The sequence below is a fragment of the Zootoca vivipara genome, chromosome 9 (genome assembly GCF_963506605.1).
Source record: "Zootoca vivipara chromosome 9, rZooViv1.1, whole genome shotgun sequence".
Lineage (NCBI taxonomy): Eukaryota > Metazoa > Chordata > Lepidosauria > Squamata > Lacertidae > Zootoca > Zootoca vivipara.
In genome coordinates this window covers 55,275,621-55,289,878 of record NC_083284.1, presented here as the reverse complement: position 1 = coordinate 55,289,878, position 14,258 = coordinate 55,275,621, and the positions used below count along the sequence as shown (strand labels likewise).

General features: G+C 41.5%; 1 protein-coding gene across 5 annotated transcripts in view; it reads right to left on the bottom strand.

The window, feature by feature from the left end:
* Positions 1–331: 331 nt before the first annotated feature.
* The window catches only part of PDGFRA (platelet derived growth factor receptor alpha), a 55,627-nt gene continuing 41,700 nt past the window's right edge, over positions 332–14,258 (bottom strand). For 4 of the 5 annotated variants that reach the window (XM_060278788.1, XM_060278787.1, XM_035112086.2 and 1 more), the window contains exons 17-23: positions 11,529–11,644; positions 11,132–11,254; positions 10,102–10,213; positions 9,152–9,251; positions 7,527–7,632; positions 6,100–6,335; positions 332–4,677 (exon numbers count right to left, since the gene is read on the bottom strand). In XM_060278788.1, coding sequence (XP_060134771.1) covers positions 4,530–4,677; positions 6,100–6,335; positions 7,527–7,632; positions 9,152–9,251; positions 10,102–10,213; positions 11,132–11,254; positions 11,529–11,644 — 941 coding nt within the window. In that variant the 3' untranslated portion in view covers positions 332–4,529. Of the gene's footprint in view, positions 4,678–6,099; positions 6,336–7,526; positions 7,633–9,151; positions 9,252–10,101; positions 10,214–11,131; positions 11,255–11,516; positions 11,645–14,258 lie in introns of those variants that run through there. The other variant, XM_060278790.1, reaches the window with a different exon arrangement.

Sequence of the window (14,258 nt, the reverse complement as noted above, 5' to 3'; positions counted from 1 at the left end):
GGCCTCTCTCACATTGGACCCCCGTTTCCACCAGCAGAGATCAGCAAGACAGGAATCTATGCAGTATCCGAACTTCCCCCTCAGAAATAGGCACGAGGGTTTAGGATTGTACTCTGAAGCTTCAATCCTGGACACACTTAACCAGGAGTAAATCTCACTGAACTCAAATATAGGAGTTACTCCCGAGTAGACATGTATAGGATCACACAGTGATGCTGTCAGTTACCATTTGTTTAAAAAGAGACAAAGTGAACTGAGACATGCATGGGAGAGGCCTGCTTGAAAGGAAAGGCCCTGCTCTGAGCCAAGAGTAAAAACCCTCTTAGGTATCTTTAAATTATATATCATTTATTGAAATATAAAGATCTTAATTTACATGGGTTGTTTTTTTTAAAAGACAAAAATAAGAACAGGGGCAATTGTATTACATTTTGTACCTATGGTCACTCATTCCAACTGGTTCTTCTCAAACACTTCACAATACCACCTTTATGGAAACTCTTTCGTGCTTTTCTTTATCATTCTAAAATATAAATTTTGGACATTTAAAAGTGCAACAGTTAGCGTGCCTGTGGAGTATATCACAGTAAAAACAAAAACAAAAAAATTATAAACAAAGGCAGTGATACAGCTTGTCATAAATGTTTTGGCAGTACTCTCAAAGTTGATATAAAAATACATATATACATATTGATGTATAACATCACCTTATCTTATGTCCCTCATTATATCATAGGACTGTTTGTACATTTGCAGACCACATTGTAAGGAACAGGGCCATTCAGAATGAGAAAGTTGTGTTTCACAGGCAAGGTTCGATTGTCATGATACAAATACAGAACAAACAAAAGCTGGGTATTTCTTTTCTGAAAGCTTCTCAAAACTGAGCCACAGAGAAATAGTCACTAAGATCCTAAAACAGGCTTCCTCAACCTTGGCCCTTCAGATGTTTTTCGCCTACAACTCCCATGATCCCTAGCTAGCAGGACCAGTGGTCAGGGATGATGGGAATTGTAGTCTCAAAACATCTGGAGGGCCGAGGTTGAGGAAGCCTGTCCTAAAAACAAATAATCAAGACAGTAACAAAATCCAGGGTTTCCCCCCAGGCTAGTATTGAATGACTAACATTGCAATCTTACATACGTCTGCTCAGAAGTAAGTCCCATTGAATTCAATAGGGCTTACTCTTGGGTAAGTGAATACAAGATTGCAGGCCTTAGTCGAACAGGTACCTCCTGCATTAATGTGTTGCCTTCATAAAGTTTTCTGATGTGCAGTCCATTGCAGTGTCAGGAACTTTACATAGGATTATAAATCTAAAAAAAACATACTGCATATTTTGGTCCACAACTACCGGTAGAACTTGGTCCCAATCCAGCTATAGTTACATTGCCAAAAACATGTTGGGCATAACTAACATGAGAGAGTAGGTGGCGATAAATGTGCTCATCCACTTTGTAACATAGACAGGAAATTAAAATGGATCCCCATCTATGACATGGGGTATGGGCAGATGTGCATTGCAATAGGATATGTGTTCACCTGAAGCAAGATACGGGATTAGCATGAGTTTGTTTTGTGAGATACATAATAAAAACTACAATAAGAGAAAGAAAAATCAAGGTACGAATTATGGTAGCTTATTCTTTAGTGGCCAGTGAAACAGGAAAGCCTGCGGAACATGAGAAGACCTGATCCACGTGCAGTAATGCAAAACACCCGCACGCAAGTAAGGTGTTTGCAATTTCCATCCATTGCACTGGCACATTTGTAATAAATGGGATCTAGCAGAGAAGAATATCTCGAAGGCTTGGACTTACTCATTTGGCCCAAGTATTTGCACAGATTTATACTGGGCCCATTGTGTTTTGGCATTCAGAACCTCAAATAATTATTTACCACAGTGCACAAGGAAGCACATTTAAGTCCCATTAATTTTAATGGGATATGGTTCCGCACTTATTTTGGGAGGTTTGGGAGCTCTTTTTCACTCGTTCCACTGAAGCATTACTTGATGCTTCATGTTTAAGTTGTAGTTAGTTATTTAGCATCAAAAGAGATGGCTGTGTAGTTCTGAGTCCGGTGCAAAGCATTGATTTAAACTGCATTTTTAATCCTGCCAGGTGCTCATCAACTGCTGTGGAGCTTAGTTCCAACACAGCACTGTCTCTAGCACAAGCTGCCTTCATCTGTTTGTCCTTTAACTATCACATCAGTAAAGTATGGAGCCATAGCTGTAATCGTAGGTAAACCTGTTTGGCACAGAGAAAGTTGTATTGCTCAAAATGGTTGCTCACCACTGGCCAATTGCTACCCTATGCTGCTCTTAGTGATATCAGCAAGCCTCCGCATTGGGCCACATTTGCATGAAGGAAATGCCAGATCAATTAATGCTCTACCATCTGGTTTCAATACCAGGGACTCGGCTATACAGCTGCAAATAAAATGTTTTAAGTGTGATATACAATGTGACACTGGATGGGGATGGTGAACCTCATGGAAAATTCAATGTCTTTTAAGAAACGCTTTTAAAAAGCATTTTCAGAACGTTTTTTATATGTGTGTAGATTCCACCCAGGTCTGAGTCTTGGTATGTTTTATTATAACTACACAGAATATGCCAATAATACGTCATATTCCTTTTTCCTCACCAGGGAGCTACTGTTGCCTGCCATGTACATGTCTAGGATTAGAGAACAGGGATTTTCGAGCTAATGGCACAGCTCTTTCGCACGTTTACCCTGTGACATTTCTCTTTAATGAAACTCAAGCTCTGGATATATGAAAAAAGTGGAATTTCTTTTTGCACCATACTTTCCTGCTCCCTGTGTGTCTTAGACTGATTCCAGTTCATTATTTCCATAGACTGTGACAAAATCACAGCCTAGAGCTGCAACTCTATGCCCACTTAGCTGGGAATAAGTCCCATAGAACTGAATGAGGCTCATCCAGGAACACATTGTAAATCATCACAGAAACACTATCAGACACATTATATTCAGATTAATGAAGGACTGATCTCAAACTATTGTGTGAGAGTGACTAAAAGAAGGGTCAGCAACTGCTTGGGGCCATTTTACACATTACAGAAACAGATATGCCACTTGAATATACACACCACAGAGGTCCCAATCCTATATTTTAAATGTATTTCCTCCAAAAATGCAGCATTGTTTAGAAACAATTGCTTTACTCTCAATTCAGCGCCCGTTGGTGTGGATGGAAAAAGACTCTTTACTTGTTAACGTCCAATGTTATAGCTAAAAACTTGACAAGGGCAAGAGGATCCGGTTCCATATCTGTTCTACCAGAAGTAGAACTTTTTCTTTCCAAAGTGGCTACATACTTAATTGGAAATCTCAGGCTCAGAAAGAAGGGTTTTCAGAAAGAGCATTTGGTGCATCCAATCCATTCGTCACATGCAAACCCAAAACAAACTTCCCGATGTGCTCTATTTCTCGACCGCTCCAAGCAGCCTTACTATTGATTGATTAGCCACACATATTTTGTGCAATAACTTGAGGAACCTGGTTGCAAATGAAGGTTTAAAAATAAACTTCAATTTCTGAAGAGTTCCACTGAATCAAAGGAGGATTCACCAGCACATAAATTCATTGTATTAGAATAGCTACTCCGCTAAGGGTGGATGCCGTAGAATACATTAGCTTTCCCTACTTCCTAAACTAGTTTTAATTTACCAAAGCCATTAACAATCAAATAGAACAGTTTTTTCTTGTAAATGTATAAATGCTAAAACGCTTTAGTTCATTAGTTTTTTTCAGTACTGTGTTTTAAGGAAGGACAAGGAGTAGTTATAAACTATACTTACTGATACTGAAAACAGCAGTAGGTAAACAATTATTATTCTATGGTTATGAAGAGTCTCACTTGATTTACTAAGCTATTGTATAAGGTTAGAAATTTTTGTAATTCCGTTTTATTTGTATTAGCTGCAAAAAAGGTAAAAAGGTTTCCTAGTACCAATTAGTTTGAGTTTCAAAAGTGGTTTTCTTTCTTTTCTTTTTTTTGCATGTACTTCATCTCATGTGATAGTTCAACAGCAGCTTATGATGAGACTGAAGGAAGAAAATACACAGAAGTCTTGAGTGGTCTTCTAAAAAAATGCCTATTCCACATATGCCACAAAACATCCTGGAAAGGTATTTACATAATTACATGGGTGATGTTTCACCGTAGTGGAAATGTTATTCATCTGAGTTGTGAATGCCCTTGAAACACAAAATGGACTGTCCATGGCCTTTTCCTTTATCCACTCACCTATCAGAACAGCAAATGGTACTGAGATGCTATGGAAGTGCTTAAAAGCTGGTTTCTAAATGTCTTCTTGTTTCACAAATCTGGGTGAGATCTTTACGTCCCTTGTTGGGACACTTGGGATTGCAAGTCTCGACCATCTGTGTTAAAGTGGTTTTCCTTAGGGAATCAAAAATCCATGAGTTATGTGTTGAGATTTTCTTTCTTTCTTTGTCTCGCACCCCTCAAAAGATGTCCACTACTTCCTTCGGGAATTACAGGAAACTGTCCTCAACCAGTTCTGAGGAATCCATTCCAATATCATCGATGATGTCAATATCCTCAATGGTCTCGTCCTCTCGCTTTACGAATGTGGAGCTGCTGGAACCAGTTTCGATGGCACTTTCTTCGGAAGTCTGGGAACTGTGTAAGAAGACCACAGAGGGAAACATTTAGGAACTTAAAAACACACTGTGAAGAACACATTCTACAATTGTCTTGGGGCAACAGAAGTCCTCATTAGGAATTCATCAGAAGGCACATGCCACATAATTTTGGAGTCCAAAAGAAAAGTTCCCCAAAGAGACTCACTCTTACATTAAATGCTTTAATGCTGCAGTTTTTCAAGCTCTCTACCTTTGGGGAAACTTCTCCACATCAGCTTGCTTGCTGAGGAATCCCTGTGCATTTGTCACCAAACCACTGCTCATTGCAGAGGATTCTGGGAGCATATCCCAGGTAGCACATTAAATTCATGCAGAGCCCTGGTCAGCCTTGCCGAGCTTCACCATTACAATGTGTGGGACTAAAGGGAGTTCTAGCACAGGTCCACACCTGATGACAAATCTCAGGAAACAAAGGATGAATAGAGCACATAGATCTGAGGAATCATGGGAGAAGTAAAATACTATCTGGACTCTACCACTCACTGGACAATACTGAAGATCAGATCAGCCACTAGTTCTGTGCACATGCTGATAAATTATAATGGTAAAAAGTTGCCTATATTCAGCACTGAAATCACTAATCAAGGACATATTACTTAACACGTTTTAAATCAACATTCTGGATATGCTGCCATGAGTGGGTAACAGGGATATTTGAGGGGCTTCTTCTTTGCAATAGTGACCTGACCTTCATTTCCCAGGCTAAAGTCAATGTGGTTTTCCTTCAGAGTTCCCCATTCTCTGAATTTTGCAGAGGTTCTTGTCTCAACCAAGGGTACCAAAATGTCAACAGAAATGTTGACATTTTCTTATAAAAAAGTACATTTAGAAATGCATACTTTGAAGAAAAAAATACATCTAGGCTTCAATCCAGACTCCTAGTCCGCTGTGCTGGGTGCGTGGGGGATTACGTAGGTGGGGTAGAGATTTTACCAGCCGGAACAGTTCCATCAGCAGAGTGGTGCCAGCAAGAATCCTCTGGCACAGAGCTCCCTGTTCCACTTGTGCCCAACTTGTGAGCAGGTGGAAACACAGTCAGGAGGATTCCCACCATTGATAGGACCAGAAGACCCAAATCGGGGACTCAGGGAGCAGAGAGGGACAGATCGCAAGCCAGCCCCACTGAAGTCACTGGCATTGCATAGCTCCCCTCCATCTTCTGCTCCAACTGGCATTTGGGGTTAAAAAACGGGATGCTGACTACATTGCTCTGCCATGCTTTGTGGGAAATGGTTATTTAAATATGTACGTTGTTGTAGATATTCTTTTAAGTTGCAGATCCATGTGAAAACTGTGAGAGACATAAAATTAACAATGGCACAGAAATAGACTGATCCATCCAGCCCTAGTGGTTAATGATGTCGGGATTTAGGTCACAGTGAACTTTAATCGGCTGTACCTGTGCCTGTTCCTTTTGCTAAGTTCGTCTTCTGAAACTGGGTCAATATCCGGCAGGGGGATTATGTAGCCACTGTCGGCACTGAGTCTTTGTTCATCAAATCCACTTTCCCTGTCCTTCATTTTGTCTTCATTCTTGTAAGTGACTCCAATGTAGGTGTTGTCACAGTCCGCTCTCATGCGTGTGACAGCGGGATGGTCACTCTTCAAGAAGTCCAAGTGAATTCTCTCATAGCTCTGAAATATATATATATATATATATAACAAAATTGGTTGGAATTATTTAAGGCTCTCCATCCCATACTCCAGGGGTGGCCAACTCCCAAGAGACGGCGATCTACTCACAGAGTTAAAAACTGGCAGTGATTTACCCCCTTTTTGGGGTTCAGGAAGGAGGAAGGTCCATTTTGGGGGGCTTCGGTCAAAGTTGTTGAGTTTTTTCAGGGAGGAGGTAAATGTTGAGCTTTTTTAAGGGGAGCCACAGTTGTTCAGCTTCTTTGAGGGGAGCCAATGATCTACGAGTGATCTACCGCAGACGTCCAGTGATCTACTGGTAGATCACGATCTACCTGTTGGACATGCCTGCCATACTCCCCCAAAATAGGATTTCCTTTCAATGAATTTTTCGCACATGAGTAGTGTTTTGTGTCACATGGGGTGAGAAGCGTCTTTTAAGGCAGTGGGGTGGGACTTCTGACCTTCGTGAGCCTAATTAAGGCCACTAGGCCTCTCCATTTGCCCTCTGACATGGTTAGGCCCAAACCACACCCACCTGTCCTGACATCACATGACATCAGGTGCAGGACAGAGAAAGCTACAGGGCCAAACTGAAAAGAGGAGGAATAGGACTGACAATTTGTCGCCCTCTTATGCTACCTTCAAAATCTGCTGCTTGAAATAGATCACCTCTGCCTACCAGTATTAGGAGTAGGACAGGGGTAGGCAACCTAAGGCCTGTGGGCCGGATGCGGCCCAATCGCCTTCTAAATCCGGCCCGTGGACGGTCCAGGAATCAGTGTGTTTTTACATGAGTAGAATGTGTCCTTTTATTTAAAATGCATCTCTGGGTTATTTGTAGGGCCTGCCTGGTGTTTTTACATGAGTAGAATGTGTGCTTTTATTTAAAATGCATCTCTGGGTTATTTATGAGGCATAGGAATTCGTCCATATTTTTTTTTTTCAAAATATAGTCCAGCCCACCATATGCTCTGAGGGACGGTGAACCGGCCCACAGCTAAAAAAGGTTGCTGACCCCTGGAGTAGGATATTATGGTGGGGTTTTCTATCTCCACATTTTCACCATTCCCTGCAGTGTCATCGTGTAACAACATTTTATTTACCCCACTTAAGAGCCAAGAGTCAATGGCACAACCAAGCAATGTCTTCTTCTGAAATCCTAGAAGCAACCCAGTTTCCAAAAGGACAAACCTTCTTGTATTCTCCAGGCAACAGGTTCTCAACTATTTCGCTCAAGTGGTAAAAAGAAGGTCTTTTCTCGGGTTCACTGTTCCAGCATTTCACCATGATGTCATACCTGTGGACAGTATTGAGGCAGGAGGGAAGAGCTTAATAATTTGTGACATTCAAGCAAATTGATGACAGTATAAAGACAGACATAATGCGGGGGAAGAGAGCCATAGAGGAAGCCGAGCTTTGCAGGTGCAGTGACAAATGTGCAAACTGATGAACTGGAGATTGGCTCAGCCATCAGTCTTACTCCTTTCCCCATGCTTTGGGCAGGCTGCCTATCCTTCTTTTACTCTTAAAAGTGCCACACGACCAGCCATGCATTTATTTGCATGTTTGTCACCTTTTTAAAAAAGAAAGGAAACTTCTTTTAAAGTATTTTTTGAGTGACGTTGTGGCATGATCTTGGGGTCCAATGCTGGAGATTCAGAAGAAGTATTGGAGTGGGAAATAGATTTGCCTCATGTCTCCATTGCCAAGGAATATCCAAGCCGGAGCCCATGCCTTCAACACCTCTCTAGCCTTTGGAGGCTGTGTTGCCACCTGTGAGCTCTGATTATTCCAGCCCAGAAGCCTTAGCAGAACCCATTGCCTCCCCGGTGTCACCAGAATCGACAGCTTCTGAAGCTGGCTAAGCCCTTCAAACCCAATGGAGCTAAATATGCAAATATTTAAACCTCAGCCTGTATTTGCTTGCCATTGAAGCCATGTTTGAACCTCCTCCCATGTCCCTGGTCTTCCCTCAGCAGAAGAGTTTGGATATTGCTTCACCTGAACCAGATCTCTGGGACCCTCCAGATGTAGTTAGACACTGTCAGCCCCAGACAATATGGTCAACAGCCAGGGCAGCTTCTGCAGAGCCACATGTTCCCCACTCCTGCCTTAATGGAACCTGACCTCTATTTGACATTGCCTAAAACTTGTCCTGCTAGTTGTTGCCTTACCAGCAGGGGTGTAGGAAGGGGGGGCGATAGAGGCGCTCCGCCCCGGGCAGCGCGATCCCAAGGGTGCCATTGTGGCTGTTCCCCCGCCCGCGCTGGGCGCCCTGCCCCCACAGGTGGTGGTCCCCGGCCCCAGAACGTGTGCCATGCCCCTACGGACGGTGTGCCACACCCCCAGAACATGCGCCACACCCCCAGAATGCACGCCCCTACGGACGGTGTGCCATGCCCTCAGAATGTGTGCCAGCCCCACCCCCGCCTACTCTCCACCCCTGGTGCCGGAGCATGAAGCTCCGCCACTGCTTACCAGAACCTGAATTCGAATGTGCTTGAGTTTGCCTTGCTTCCCTTTTATGGAAGCCTAGCATCTGACCACCCTGCTCAGGCTAGATCCCCATCTGGCTGAGATCCCATCACCTGGGAGAAGAACGCATTGTACGATGTAGGAAAGTTAATCAGCATCATACACAGCCAGGTTCTGCTGCAAGCTTGCAGGGCTTTGCCTCCCTGCTTCCCAAGTTTAACCCGGAGAGGTTTAGATATGTTTGGATTGAATGTTGTGAGGGCGCTTCTAGATCAGTCCAAGTGCTCTGTACATAATTTCCCTGAGGTGTTGTAGAAGAATGAGACGAAAAGAATACTTACACCTCACTGGTAGCATGGTCCGGTTTTGCCATTCGGTAGCCACTTTTAATTTTATTATAGAACATGGAATCAACCATCATGCCAGGATATGGAGTGCCACCTGAAAGTCAAGGGGAAATAGATGTCATTATAATGTTTGTTGGAGTAAAATCAATTCTATGCATGGATTTGTTTTTCGAATGTTTAGGACCATATAGAACCTTTCAAGATTTTCTGAGAACTGCCATGTTCCTCAAACCTTCTAGAATATTCTCAGTCAAGCTTTCAGGTGTATATAAGGGTGAGGCAGCCAGCCAGCCAGTTAGTGAGTGAGATGTAAGAATTAATTACAGTAAGCCTGCAACCTACGTGGGAGTTACGTTCCAGGATCACCTTAAACAACAGAGATAAATCATGTTTGCAAACCATGCAAATGTAATTAAAAAAACAACACTGAACAAATGGGGGCACCAAATCTATCCTTTTCCTGCGGTGAAATTTGGTTTAAGCCAGGCATCCCCAAACTTCGGCCCTCCAGATGTTTTGGACTACAATTCCCATCTTCCCTGACCACTGGTCCTGTTAGCTAGGGATCATGGGAGTAGGAGGCCAAAACATCTGGAGGGCCGCAGTTTGGGGATGCCTGGTTTAAGCCAAGACCTGCCCTTAAACTTCTCTTAGAAGAAGCATTGCCTAGTGGGGGGATTATATCATTTGTAGTTTGGATAAGAATCAGGATATGCAAGGTAGCATCTAGTCAGGAGAACATGGTGTTCCTTTCTGCCTCATTAGGGATATGACCACCTGCTTTTTTACATTTATCTTCGTAGTCAGTCTTCTTGTTGGATTTAAACATTTTGAAGGGGTTCGACTAGCCTCTAGCCACATGCCTACACAGCACAATTAGCAGATTTCCAGTTATTCATTGAAATCCCATTGTTTTATGTTTCAAAAGTAATGAGGATGCCTACCAAGAGAAAATATTTCCCACAGCAGAATGCCATAAGACCAGACATCACTTAATGTTGTATACAGGTTGTCAAAAATGCTTTCAGGTGCCATCCATTTCACTGGAAGGAAAGTCTGCAAGAATATAAAAAATCAATAGGAGAAGTTACTAAAACAATCATAAAAGGAGTTGTTCACCAGTATATATATGATTTTTAGCATATCTCAAAAGCTTGGGGTGGGTAACATTTAAAAAAATCTATGGAGATATTAAAATGCATCTTACAATGTACCTGGCCACCCAAACACAACTGAGACTTTAAAATGGCTTGCAGAATCACATATCAGTAGTATTGTCTGAAGAGGTGATACAATTTTCTATATTTTGGTTTTATTCAAATAATTTCCAGTAATATTATTTAAAATAGTGTGGTTATGAGCCTTGTGTGGCATTTTGTCATTATGGAGGCCAGTGGCAATGCAACCTATTGACTTCCACTGAATGACTCTCAAACTGTTGACTCTGAGTAGAAACTAATCCAGGAATAATAAATAATAATTTTGATAAAGTTTGATAAATAATTTTGCAAATACTGAAAAATGCTCCAATTGTTTTGAGAAAACTTGTATGAGCTGGACAAGCAAGTGGGGGTGGGGAGAGAGATATCTCATCAATCTATATGCTTCTTATGCTATAGTAAATGTGAAGTCCTATGCAAACCTTGCCCATTCTAATTACAGCTCCAACAAGACACACAATACATTACTATAATTTGCCTGCAGAGAAGGAAGGAAATTCTGTGCAGCAAAACCCAACTTTTCTGTAATGTGTAAAGAGTGCTTTGATGTTGGTTGTATTTGGCATGAATACGTTGGTTGGAGAGACTGGATGGATGTTTGTTATCTGAATATCAGTTAATTTCATTTTACACACACACACACACACACACACACACACACACACACACACACCACAAGATCCCAAAGCACTGTTTGCATTAGTTTATGTTTTCTAATGATATAGTCTAAGGTAATAAATGTAAAGGTACATACACTGCCTTTAGATACATAGTTTGAATCATGCATGATGTCTCTAGCCAGACCAAAGTCACAGATCTTCACAATTTTCCCTTGAGCCAGAAGGACATTCCGTGCTGCCAGATCACGGTGAACACACTGTGGGATGCATAAATTACATGAGTAGAATGTAGGCATAGAATACGAACACGTAATATTTCATGCTGGAAGGAACTTTAAGAAGGATGTGTAAGAAAAAAAGATTCATTGGAATACACTGGGATAGATCCGTTCAGTATTACCACCCTAAAACTCTAAACCCTAAAACCTTGTAGGCTGCTCTTTTATAAAACACCTTTTAAAAGTTCCCCAAACAAAACAAACATCGTTTGAAGCTAGGCAATCCCTTCACGGTTTCCTTTTAGACACTCACATTTTTAGAAGCTAAGAATTCCATTCCCCGTGCAACTTGGTAAGTGAAGCTGAGCAGGTCCAACAAAGTGAGGCCTTCTGAATGGTCATCAGAGAGGAGGTTCTTCACATCTAGTTCTGAGCAGGGAAGATGAAAAGAAAAAAACCATCTGAAACCTGAAGGTGCATTGAAAGCATACATCGGACAGACAATCTGTTTCGTTCCATCATCTTTCCAGAACATGTCTGTTCGCAAGAAACTCACTTGAACTGAGGAAAAGTTTGTTTTTAAACTACACAGAGCAAGGGCAGCCATTGTGGTGCCATCCAGATGTTGCTGAACTACAGTTTCCATCAGCCGGTGGTCAAGGATGATAGGAGCTGAAGTCCAACAACATCTGGAGGGCATCATACTGACCACGCCTGACATCAGAGAATAAACAGATGCTGTATTTTCTAGCACTGCCGCTGTCTTCCTACACATATCCAATGCCATTCTTCCCCGCTTTCCCTGGTACCAGCGCTCCAACATCTCCTTCCAAAACATTTCTTCAAAACAAGCGGCTCACTTGTACATTTGCATCAATCTGTGATAGACACTGCCATAAAAAAAGTACAAATACCAAATATAGCTGTCCTTTCTCCGCTGATTATAGACTTTTTCCAAGAAATTGTAGGATTAAAAAAGTGCCACCTACATATTATGCAGCTTGTTTTTGTACTTTATTCCAGTTGTGGTTTATACCCAAAGCAATGATTTAGAGATGGCATAGTCTTGTCAACTTTGTTCATATATACATCCATTTTTGTCTCTTCTAGCCCCACAGAATTCTCATGTTCCTTGGTTAACTATTTGATGGGAACCATCCAATGCCATCCAAGGACCAGTGATTCTATGGGCAGTTATCCTTATTTTTGTCCTGGGAAATGATGGCAGCAAACTGTCTAAAACCTAGCTATTCAATTACCCTGTTGGCTCAGTGATATACTAGAGTTGACTAGCCTCTTAAGCCTGGGTCTGGAAAAGAATCAGGTTCTGAAACCACAAGCCAGGGGTGACCCAACCTGTTTTAAATGCCGCGGATCAGATTTCTTAGTCAAAGGACAGTAAAAGGGATGAGTTAGCCATATGGGCCTTTCCTAACCCTCAATTTAATACTCTACAAATCATTTGGGAGTGTTCTATATGAGGGCAGTGAGGCTGCTGGAAATGAATCCCTAACAAATAGCCCAGCCAAATGGCTCAAAATTCTGCTGAATCCAGAAAGGTAGCGAAGTTACTACAAGTGCCACGTATGACACTGGCTCTTACTAGGTATAATAATAATTTGGTACCATTCTGCCGACCAGCTTCCTTCACATATGCAAGAATGGGCATTATGGTGCTGCGTGGTGGTGGCAAGGCAAAAGGAACGGTCTAGTTTCAGAGGATCTCAGAATTCATGCAGCATTTTTATTTATGGATCTTCACCAATGTTTCTGGACACAGGTACAGCGAACCTACTGCCTCCCTCTACCTCTTAAGGAAGCAATAGCAACTTAACTAACTGGAGGTCGGGTAAGCCCTGCCGCGCTGCTCTGTCATTCACTCCTGCAACTTAGATATAGGCTCATTCATTGATTCCGCTTGCAGAAACCCATAGTTCAAGTTTTCTTCTCCTTGTAAAACCTATCTTCCTTCAGGTTTTCAGGTACATTTGGCAGGGTGAGTTGCATTGCTGGGTGTGAGTCCCAAGGGGCCCACAACTAGGGCCAGGCGAATACAGTGGTACCTCTACTTACGAATTTAATGCGTTCCGAATGCACATTCATAAGTCGAAAAAAATTGTAAGTCGAATCCCATAGGAATGCACTGGGAGAAAAAATCCTATCTAAACCGCATCCAAGATGGCGGATGGAGTTCCATTCGTAAGTAGAAACATTCGTAAGTAGAGTTATTCGTAAGTAGAGGTACCACTGTATATCAATTTCGATTTCTCGTTTTTCCAATTCCACATCAGTTTGTGATTTTATTTTTCAAAGGGCCTCATGAAAATCCATCAACATTTTAGTGCAAATTTCTCCCAATATATACATTTTAAATGAAATCTTGCCCAATATACATATTTTTGTACAGCTGTTCTCCCTAACATAATGCATTGTTTATGTTATTTTCAGTAATATATGCATTTATATGCACATTTTACCCTAGCACATGCATTATTGTGTGCATTACTTGATGGGAGAATTGCACTGCAAAATTCAGAGAAGTGTGAATTTGGAAGGTTGGCTGTGTTTGTTATTGTACTTATCCTAAACTTAACCTAATGCAGTGTTTATAAAAATGATTTCCAAATATTGTTAAACTACAATAACAATCATGTGATGTTTATAAGTTTTTTATTTTTTACATGGGTGTATCTTAACAATTTTTTCCCATGTTTTATCTTACCTTGTGAACTTGTAATTTTTACTGGGTACAAAAATCCACCTTTCAACGTGAACCAAATCAAATCTCTCCCCCACCATTACCCACAATAACCAGTTTACTTTTGGACTCTGCTTATTTAGAATAATGGAAATAATAATCTAATGATTTATTTTCTGTGTCAAAGTTTTCAGTTTTGAGGAACCAAAGCAAATACTGAATAAAGACCCCTTTTGCAACAGGATAAACGTGAGCTACACTTTTATGCAAGAGGAATCAATAAAATAGCAGTACTGGCTAAATGCAGTTGTCACAGAAACATCACAAAGGCATTATACTTTGAGA